The 11,330-nt window shown below is 42.4% G+C and overlaps 1 protein-coding gene across 1 annotated transcript; it reads left to right on the top strand.

Moving 5' to 3' along the window:
* Nucleotides 1-7,648: 7,648 nt before the first annotated feature.
* Nucleotides 7,649-8,587, top strand: LOC105094153 (olfactory receptor 2AJ1). The gene has a single exon (XM_010986114.3). The coding sequence runs from the start codon at nucleotides 7,649-7,651 to the stop codon at nucleotides 8,585-8,587; it is 939 nt and encodes a 312-aa protein (XP_010984416.3).
* Nucleotides 8,588-11,330: the final 2,743 nt, after the last annotated feature.

The raw sequence follows: 11,330 nt of genomic DNA on the forward strand, positions 1-11,330 counted from the left end.
TTATAATCTTATGTTAGCACATTCCTTTGAATTGCTTTCAGGAGCCTTTAAGACTTGACAAATTCTGTTATAAATTATGTTAGAGACCATTTGTTTCAATCCCATTGTTGTGCAAAATAAAAATAAAATAACCTATCCATGGTCTCAGATGCAATTCTTCTGACACAAAATTCTGAAACCGCACTGCTTTTCTAAATAACATAGAGCATAATTTTTGCTCAGAAATGCCCAAGTTACAAATGCACTCACCAAATGTGAAGAAGGCCTGAGCTGTCCCTTCTGTGGAGCTGTGAGAAAACTCATAATTTCAGAATGGGCTCAGCAAGCAGAGCTTCTGACACAGGACTTTCAACTGTTAATGGCATTAAAATAGTCTGATCTGACTTGAATTATCAAAGGCAAAGGCAGCTGTTCGGTTGCCAGAAGCTCACCCACCATTACCTCAAGGTCATTATTTTGTTTCAGGAGGAACAAACAGGAAACCTGCCTTCTTTCTCTTGACTCTAAGAATTTTCTTTTTTGTGTGTGTTCACAATAACTCCCTCTGCGTTCATACCCATTGTCTAATGCAAACACAGCACCAAACAAGACTATAGAATTCTGACAATCTAAGAAACTGGGATAAAATAATGGCACCTGTCACCTAGCATTGCTGAGAGGATTCAATGGGTTAAAATGTGTAAATCACTTAGAACAGTGCGAGCAAGGAGCAACTGCTATGTTATATAGATCCAAGCTTCTGATTGTGTTTTATTTATTCATGAAATTTCCGTCTTGAAATCATGCAGTCCAGCTTTGTTATGTACAGATAAGGGCACAGAGCTCCAATAATACTCTGTTTCCAGGTGGCATCGTCCCGTTAGCTCACTTAGCCTAATGTGTAACACACAAGCTGGAAAATCCAGAAGAAACCTTCAAAAGACTGAGCCGGTGCCACAGGGATCTGAGCCTGTTTCTGGGGGCATCTGGGATTTGGAACTTGCAGCTCTAATTCCCAAAGGCCACTGGCACTACCCAATAACCAGACTGAGAGGCATATAGTCCTAAACCAGTGGGAATCCCAAGTTAACAACTATTACTGAGCACACATGTGGGTAAAGGCTTTGTACAGAGGCTCTGCCTACATCCATATGTCCTGCAACATGGAAGACACGCACCTGGGGTCTTTTGTTTCCCTCCTGCCTGTTTCCTGAGAGCAGCAGATTTAATTATCTATTGCGGGGGGAGGAGAAACTGTGTCCCTTTACATTACTTACATATTAGAACAAGGGCGGGGAGAAGAGTTAAATTATTGATGCCAAGGCTACACCACCAGGTTCCTGAGTGATGCAGATAACTTCTATGTGCAGCCAGCATTCAGATCCACCACCAGGAGCCCTGTCATCAGCTATCACTATTTGGAGACCAGTTAGATCTTCCCTTAGTCAGTTTTTGCCACACTTGTCTGGGGGTAGAGATAACCTGAAACCATAATAAATACACATATTCCTGGCCCTTGCCTGGCATTTTAGATCCAGGAGCCCTGGAATTCCTCTGTTTCTTCAACTCTCAGGTGATGTCTACAGTTGGGCAAGCTGGGGAGACACTGGTCCAGAAAAGACACTACAGGAGTAATCTGGGCTGTTTTCACTCAGTGACACCAGCTGTGGGAGGGATAGCACGCTAACTCTCAATTGTGAGTTAACATAACTAAGGCTTTTATAGGTTCCGTTAGAGGTCTGTCCTCTAAGACGCTGGGTCCTTTGTTGGATTCTGGTGAAGATTTGGGTGCACGAGTACTCTGGGTGATCCAGCACCTTATTCAACCCTTGTGGGTCACGGTGTAACGATGAGGCTCAAGGAGAAGTCAAATGAATAATCTTCATGAAGACCAAGCCAGTCATCCTGACGCCGCCAAGCGTACAGCTCCAATGAACAGAGCTACACCACCATGAAGGGACCTTGAGGATTTCAGGTGAGACCAGGCACAGTGAGGATACCAGCTAGGGGTACTTCCTGAAAGGTCACACTCAGCTTAGAACTTTCCAACTTCCTGTTTTGACCTCACTGAGTATTATAGCTACAAACCCACGGAGGAGAGAAATGGTCTCCCTGTACACATTGTCCATGAAAGAGTTAAGTCTTACTATCCTATATCATTTTGCAAAGGGCTTTATAACACTTGAGCCTTTGCTCTGCCCCTCACAGATCTGGAATGTTCCCATTCTTCCACAGAGAGCAAAAGGGTCTCTCCTGAAATTAAAGGAGGCAGAAAGTCCTACATTTAGTGAGAACCAAATTTGCTTGCTCAGATTTACAAATATTTAAAAGAATCAGTGTGCTTCTGTGCTTTTAGATAGCCTGCCTTACATCTGACAGCTATGTACGAAATGTCATTAAATTGTTCTTGGTTTTGTAATGCTAAATGAAAACCATATTCTCCAACTCAACAAGGTATGAAAGAATTTTATGTTTTTCTCCTAACGTTAAGCAGTGACAGCAAAGTAACATATTGGAATATAAACACTCAGAGGCCATCGAAAGTACACGTAAGCAAAGGAATCACCTAAAATATAAATTCATATGCATGTTTATACATAAAATATACACACATACACACCCCTCCAGAGATGGGATTCTAAATTATTTCAACAAAAAACAGTGATTTACAAAACATATTTATACATACCTTTCTGTCACCTAAACAAAATATCCCATATTTCATCAATTACATGTCAATCATTCCCACAAACAAATCACATTCCAAATGTCTGGTCCTACTCCGTTCTAGTTTTTGCTTCGTCTTGTCCATGTTCTGCTTTCTGTTCTCAGCAGTTTCTTTTCAGTCTGTCTTGTGCATTTCCCACATGGACCTTGCATTATTCTGGAGAGCTGTTGTTTCTTAGATTCCTTTTCTTCTTTGTTTCTAATAAGAAAATGGTCTAAATGATGCCTTCCTGGCAGGTGCAGGATGACCATGCCTTCTGCCCTCTAGATTTGCTCACAGACATCTTCTGCTGTGCTGCCTTCGGAGAACAACCATCTGTGCCTCCTCCCCATGCCGTCTCCCACCCCGGAACTTCACTTAGCCTTCACCAGACTCCTACTGCAGGTGTTTATGTAACATCAAAACACCTGTTCAGAAATGAAAACTTATTCTTCAGGCTTTCACTTTTGGACGAGAGAAAAAAAAAATCTCACTAACTTTTCCCTTGAAAATGCCTGCTGTTTCAATCTCCTTTTGTAGCTGCAGGGAATTTCGGGGTGTTAATTACAAAGAGCATTTGATTAAAATAAAGCATAAAAATCACTGCAACACCATCACCTTATTTATACCAGGGAGTACAGTTTGAGAGGATGAAACCCTTGAGCAAGATTCAGCAAACTCCAGTATCTGCTTTTATTTGTTTGTTTTGTATATATTTTTTATTGAAGCAGAGTCAGTTTACGATGTTGTGTCAATTTCTGGTGTACAGCACGATGCTCCAGTCATACATGAAGATACAAAATTTTCATATGCTTTTTCACTATAAGTTATGACAAGATATTGAATACAGTTCCCTATGCTATACACTATAAGCTTGTGGTTTATCTATTTTATATATATATTACTATCTGCAAATATTGAACTCCCAATTTATCCCTTCCCACCCGCTTTCCTCTTGGTAACCATGTTTGTTTTCTATGTCTGTGAGTCTGTTTCTGTTTTGTAAATAAGTTTGCTTGTCTTTTTTTTTTTTTTTTTGGATTCCACATGTAAGTGATCTCATATGGTATTTTTCTTTCTCTTTCTGGCTTACTTCACTTAAAATGATGACCTCCAGGTCCATTCATGTTGCTCCAAATGGTATTATTTCATTATTTTTTATGGCTAAGTAGTATTCCATTGTATAAATATAGCACAGCTTCTTTATCCAGGCATCTATTGATGGACATTTAGGTTGTTTCCATGTCTTGGCTGTTGTAAATAGTGCTGTGTGAACATTGGGGTGCAGGTATCTTTTTGAATTAAGGTTCCCTCTGGATATGTGCCCAGGAGCAGGATTACTGGGTCATATGGTAAGTCTATTCCTAGTCTTTTAAGGAATCTCCTTACTGTTTTCCATAATGGCTGCACCAAACTGCGTTCCCACCAGCAGTGTAGGAGGATTCCCTTTTCTCCACAGCCTCTCCAGCATTTATTGTTCATGGACTTTTGAATGATGGCCATTCTGACTGGTATGAGGTGATAACCTCATTGTACTTTTGATTTACATTTCTCTGATAATTAGCAATACTGAGCATTTTTTCATGTGCCTATTGGCCATTTGTACATCTTCACTGGAGAACTGCTTGTTTAGGTCTTCCAGTATCTGCTTTTTTGACCAACAGCTCACTTAATTTCTCGGAGTATAAATTCCTCAATCTATAATGTCAGAAGGAAACAGCTGTTGTTTCCATCTCAGGGGTTGTTGTGGGTGATCCAACCAGATAACGTTTGTGAACTATCAGCTTCAGTGCAAAAGTAAGTGTTTCAATGACTGGAGCTCACCTGACAACTGCTCTCCCAGGTGGGTCTGTATCAACCACTCCTTAAGCTAAAGCATCTCCTTCCTGACATGCCAACTACACTGTACAGCTAAAAGGAGTGGAAACACTGTCGCCCACTGAATGAGTTGGGACCTACTTTCTTAGGCCAATAAAGTGAATTAGCAACAAAAAACTTTAGCTGGACATATTTCTGAAGTCCCACTTCTTTCCTGGCCTCCCAGGGAAAATCCACCATGCACTATGACTTTGCCGGTTCCCAGAAGTGTCATGTTTGACCTAGATAGCCAGTATTCCAAGGATATTCATGCCTCATCCACATGGGTCACTGAGAAATAACACTGGGACTTCTGTCCCTTATTGACCATTCAATCCAGATCAGAATCCAAAAAGAAAAAGATAAATTTTCCTTGAAGAGTCTGCTCCAGGGAACAGAATTAGGATATGACATGTTAGGCTTAATTTACTCTATCAACTAGCTCATATGGCTGATTTTTTGAAGAAAAGAACAAAATGTGGGTTCAGAATACCAAAATGTTGGTAAAATTAAAAGAAAGAGAAAAATCAAGAAGATTACCGGCTAGAATGTGAAAGTATTTAATCAATTAGCTTTGGTACTCAATTATCTTATAATCATAGAATATTGAAACAGATGAGATCTTAGGTTCTAGACCAGAGGCTCTTAAACATTTTGCTGAAGAAGAAATGGACAATTACTAATTAGAATAAAGAGTGGCAGGATAAGATTTTTTCTGATGAGAATAACATTTTGCTGTTTTAACAGGATGAATAGTAGAAATGGGTTGCTACAAGTAAAATTCAATATAACCCTAATATGTGGATTAACAAAAAATTGTTTCAGATGTATCTTCCAGTCATACATTAGGCTTGGGCACATGCCTCTTTTACTTTGAGTTATGAGGATCGAGGCTAACCTCACCAGCCAGGTCATATCAAGCCTTAAACTGGATTCTGTTTGTCCAGAGGCTTTCTGGGTGGCAGAAACCTGCCTCTCACTATTAGTACCTTCCCAGAATAAATCTTTCTTACAACAGGTGGTGAGAACAAGGCTTCCTTGAACTCACAGAATAGGTCCCATGGAGTTTCTTGTAAGCCGGCCTGTGTCTTCATGTTTACTCAATAAATGTCTGTAAGTTTGGCAGAATTTAGTCTGAAACTTGCTAAGTTGCTTGCTGTCTTATTTCTTCCCCAGTTTTAGAGGGGCCATGGGGGAAAGAGCTAACATTTTCTCAGTTTAATACATCTTTGGCTACTTTCGTGATCTTTAACACACACACACACACACACACACACACACACACACACACACACACACGTGGTTGGCTTAGGTAGGGTCATAAGAAGAAATAGTAAAACTCATACCATGGACCTATGAAACTACTTTGGAACGTAGTTTGGGATCTTGGAACAACAAATTATATCAACTCACCAGTATGGCTGTGCTGGTGTTTGTTAAGATAACTCACTGAAGCAGTAAATTATTTTGGCATTGATCATTTTTTTTAAGTTTTCATGCAGAGGAATCCAGCTGGCCTTCAGTTCATTTTGTTGACTCTGAGGAGCAAACTCTATTGGGAGTAATAGGTTCTTAATTTCGAAACAGAAAATGAAAAATGGTTTTAATCACCTGAGCATCCATGAGATGTATGTGTATGTTCATTAGCGTGTGTAACAGCTCTTTATCCGATCTGTAAGGCATCAGCTAATCAACTTGACATGTGACACAGAACAACTGTAATCATTCCATTACTGCCTGTGGTTTACAGGGCCAGAGCTCTGGAGCTGTCCAAGGTACCAGTCAATTGTGTTAGTTATGTAGTTAAGAGAAAATATGGAAGCCAGTCTATGTGTGTGTCTGTGTGGCTAACAGAAGAATGTAACAGTATGCCTAGATATCACTGCTTACTAGGGGCCTCGTGTCTTTGTCAGGACCAGCCTTCTCAAACCCAGTCTATGTCACCAGTATCAGAATCATTTGGGCTCCTCTTAGAGATGCAAATTTCAGGATCTCATGCTAGATCCAAGCATCCAAATCTCTGGGAGTGGGTTCTGGAATCTGCATTTTAGCAAGTAGTCCATGTGGTCCTAGTGCACAGTAGTGTCTAAGAGCCACAAGTCAGAGCTCAGAGGGGTTCAAGAAACCAAGTAGTAAGAGTAGAAATAGATGGGGCAGCAACTCTCCCCAGTTGGCTAAGGGACTCTGCCAACCTCAGGGCAGAGGCTCCTGGTGTTCATGGAGGCTCAGTAAAACACTTTTTATCTTTATGAAATGTTCCCAAAGCTGACAGAAGATATCTCTCTCAGATATTTGGGTGTTCTTTTTCTGGTGGATCAGGCTGGCTAGAAATGCAAAAGGCAAGTGGGTGGAAGCTGTAAGACCCTTGACACAATTTCCTTGTTTCTCTCTATACGGATGAAACCAAATTCCATCTAAGTTGACTCTAAATACAATGAGAATGGACAAAAACTTTAAAAGTTGTGTTCTTTCTCATCCTTCTTGGACACATCAAATTTAATCTTTGCTGCTTGTTGAGTCTCTGAATACAGTTGATGAGAAGAGACTTAGAAAACCCATTCTACTGAGCAAGCAAATGTTTCTGAGGCCCGTGTATGTGTCAGCATTCAATGGTCCCTGCCCCAAAGGAAATGCAGCATCAAGTTGATTCTAAGGTTTCCCAAAATAGAGTTCTTTACTTCAAAAGATATGTCTAGCCCATGTTATACGTGAATCATGAATTATTTTATTAAAGCATCCTTGTGAGATGCAAAATCACATTGACTGAAACCAAGAACATGAAAAAGCATGAATATTAGAATTCTTCATATTATCAAAAGAGGAGGATTAAAGATGAAGTAGAAAAAGTGCATATAGAAAAGTTTAGAATATTGATGGGGAAAAAGTCTAGTAGGTGTTATCTTTATGCTCTGGTTATTAATTCTTCTCCTATGATTTCAACTCCTTTATGAATTGGATAAAATTCTGTTTTCAGTTCCCAGAAAAGGTTTCATGTTATGCTATCAATTGCTAAATTTACCACCCTGGTTTAATTCGTTTGTCTTATATACATGTGTGTTTTGAAAGCCCCCATTATCTTTCAGGTGGAACTGGTAAGGAGAGAACATGGAGACAGGAAATGAGACATTGAGCACAGACTTCATTCTCCTGGGCCTTTTCCCTGGAATGAGACACACTGGGCTCCTTGTTTCCATCGTCCTCCTCGTCTGCACCATTGCCATCACAGGAAACACCAACCTGATCTTCCTCATCTGGGCAGATCCCCGCCTTCATACCTCCATGTATTTCCTGCTGAGCCAACTCTCCCTCGCTGACCTGGCCTTCATCTCTAGCATAGTCCCCAAAATGGTGACCAATTTCTTCTCAGGGAGGAGAAAGATCTCCCCGACTGGCTGTGGGGCCCAGGTCTTCTTCACCTTGGCTCTGGGGATAGCTGAGTGCCTCCTCTTGACATTCATGGCTTACGACCGCTATGTGGCCATCTGTCACCCTCTCAAGTACTCGATCATCATCAGCCGCCAGGTCACCCATCTGATGTCTGTGGGGTCCTGGGTGGGCGGGGCTCTGGCGTCCTTGGTCCATACATCCTACGCTCTGCACTTTCCCCTCTGTGGCCCCCGAGAACTCCACCACTTCTTTTGTGAGGTCAAAGCCATCCTGAAGCCGTCCTGCAAGGACACCTCTGCCTATGAGAAAGGGGTAGTAATGACCAGCACTGCTGTGGTTCTTCTCCCCATAGGCCTCATTCTGACCTCCTACACCCTCATCTTCCTCCAGGTCCTGCAAATGAACTCCCCCGAGGGCAGGAACAAGGCCTTGGCTACCTGCTCCTCCCACCTTACTGTGGTCACCTTTGACTATGGCCCAGCCACGCTGATATACATGAGGCCTGGGTCTTCCCATACCCCGATTTCGAACCAGGCTCTCTTTATGTTTGACACCATCCTCACCCCCATGCTGAACCCTCTCATCTATAGCCTGAGGAACAGGGAAGTGGGGGGCTCGATGAGGAAGGTGCTGGGGAGGTACCTCATCTCAAAGTAGCTTTTCATCTCCTGATGAGTAGACAGTTCAAAGTTCAAGCATCCCTGGGAGGCTGCAGGGTCTGAGGAAACCCAGTGAGACTCTGTGCCCCTGTATCACCTCTACAAATGTTGGACCCCTCAAATCCCTGTCTCCTGATATTGTCAGCTTCAAGTAACTAAATCAGGGAGTTCTCTGAGCACAGAGGAGCACTTCTAAAGAAATCTATATGAGGTCTAAGTCACAACCAGTTCTCTGTGTGACAATAAACTTCCCCCAGCCACCTGATCATCCTTCACTCACCAGGATCGCCCTTCCTTCTTTCAGATTTAGCAAAAGGATATGAGAAAATTGTCATGTTCTTGGGAAGAAGATAAAGAGACTTACCTGAGACCTCACATTCCATTTGTTCTCATTAGTATCAAACGTTCGGCTGTCCATTAATTCCAATTTTTTGAGCCAATGAAATAAAAGCTCTTTCTAACAAGCATCACCTTTGCACATTCAGTTACACAATAAGCCATGTTTGTTAACCTCCCAAATATGCTGAATATCTTTACCTCCGTTTCCTTTTCTTCCCCTGATCTCTAGCAATAATTGCTTATGACTGCTCCAGCTCTGGCCCTTTGCTTCATTACAGTTCACCCACACCTCAACCAATGTGATTTTTCCTGTGTGCAGACACCCATTCCCTGGGTCAAAGGCTCCCGTGGCCCATGGGTAAAGCACAGATTCCCCTACGTGGAAGCAACGTCTCGTATGACGTGGCCCAGCGAGTCCACCATCATTTCCACCATCTGCTCGCGCTCCAGCAACGCCCAACAGCTAAAAGCCTCTCCAGATGTCAAGTTCTCTCCCAACTGCTGGGCCTTTGCACAGGCTGTTTCCTCTGCGTGGAAAACCCTTCTCCACCCCACTCCCCAGCCCTCACTCCCTGCCTGGACCACCCGCCCCCTTGAGATCTTAATGCAATACCTCTCACTCTGCACAACCTCTTCTGCTCACCGCAGGCTGAGTCGCTGCTTCTAGCTCTCTCTCCAGGACTAAGGGCCCCTTCTGTACATCCCATGCCTTGCAACATGCTCACAATACGTATCTGATTAGTGAATTCATTGGTAAACATGATGTGCAGAACCCGAGATTCCTACTATCCTTCAAATAAGCCTTTTCCAGGCCACCCTTCTGGGACTGCTGGGTTTCACACCAGTTTCAGAAGTCTCTGAAATGATCCGTTGTAATCTGGCTGTCTTCATCTCCTTTGTGTAGATGAGGAAACCGAATCTAAAGGAGGCTTAGTGACTTACTCTGTGGTGTTGGTCTCATAACTGGCAGAATCAGGGCAGCAAACCAAGCTGTGTACTGGCTGATGGAGAGCTTGGCTTGGCAACAATTGACTCCAACAGAAGAGGAGAGCCTTGCTGCGGGACGTGACGGGATGGATAATTCAACTCCTTTCCGTCTTGACCTTGAGTAAGTTTTCTGGTTGATCTAGTAGCCCTTGACATTTCCTCATCTGTAAAATGTGAGGAATAACATGTCTTGTGAATTTTTGCCGAAAATTAGGAAGCATAACTATGAAGAGTTGTTAATCATAAATGGAAAGTACTGAATTGTTGTAATTTTGCCGCAATGAAACAAGCACTCAATTTGGTGAGACATCGATCACACCAAATTTTGCTTCATTTTACTTGCTATCATTAATTAATGTATTGCATTAATTGTACGTATAATTAATATATTAGTTATATACACACATATACTCAATTTAAATTTATTCAGCCAAAATAAGTGGATTATTATGTTACATTTATGCATATTATAAATTGGCACAATGTGATAATTAGAATAAACCTGTACCCATACTAATTACTGCTAATGAGAACTTTTATTTATATAAATATTTATATAAAATGAGAAATTTTATTTTATTATTTTATTTTACACATATAGAATAATCTCGCAACTCCTCCTTATTGTGTCTTCCAAGTATGAGGTTTAATGGGGTGAGTGACTTGGCCCATGTCATAGAAACAGAGCTAGATCTGAGACCTCCCAAGGCTTCTGCTTTAAATTCAGGGCCTTCTCAGCTGAATCATACATATAAAATAAGGGGGGTAATGTCTTGATTATTTTTCAACTCACTTTTTTGAACATCGGGATTTTGTAAGTAATTATGATAACACCAAGTGCCAGATCTGAGAACCAGGTGACCACCTGTGAGCTGTGTGAAAGCTTCGTCCTGTGCAGAAAGCCTCCTGCAAAATGCATCATCCAGTGCACGCTGCCCCGGTTCCCTGTCATGGGGTGGGAGGGCGGTTCTCTCTGTGTCTTCCTGCCTGGAAATAAAGGGGGTGTTCGTTTCAATGCTGTGACTGGCAAGATACATGGAACAGCTTGCGACTAATCCGCTGACCTTCTTTTATTTCAGTTAACTGGTGATTTCCCCAATTCTAAGCCCAAGCTGCATAGTAAGAAGTCTAGCACAAGGCTCCACCCTTGCGCCTGCAGGGTGGCTGGCCCTGGCTCTCTCCAACAGGGACATCCTCACGTGTCTGGGCTGGCCACGGTCAATGGTAAACCTGAGTACTGGCTCCCGGGCAACCCCGCGGACAGTGGCTGATGTCAGAGACACAAATGGTGATGAATGGCAGCACAGTCCACCTGGATCCGAGCTCTCGCTGGTGCCTCAGAATTCCCAGGGTTCTGAGTTGTTCCTGAAGAGCTGGCCGGTAACACCTGTGAGCGAGGAAGGTACTCACTTCAG

This window comes from Camelus dromedarius, chromosome 3, assembly GCF_036321535.1.
Source record: "Camelus dromedarius isolate mCamDro1 chromosome 3, mCamDro1.pat, whole genome shotgun sequence".
NCBI classification, from domain to species: domain Eukaryota; kingdom Metazoa; phylum Chordata; class Mammalia; order Artiodactyla; family Camelidae; genus Camelus; species Camelus dromedarius.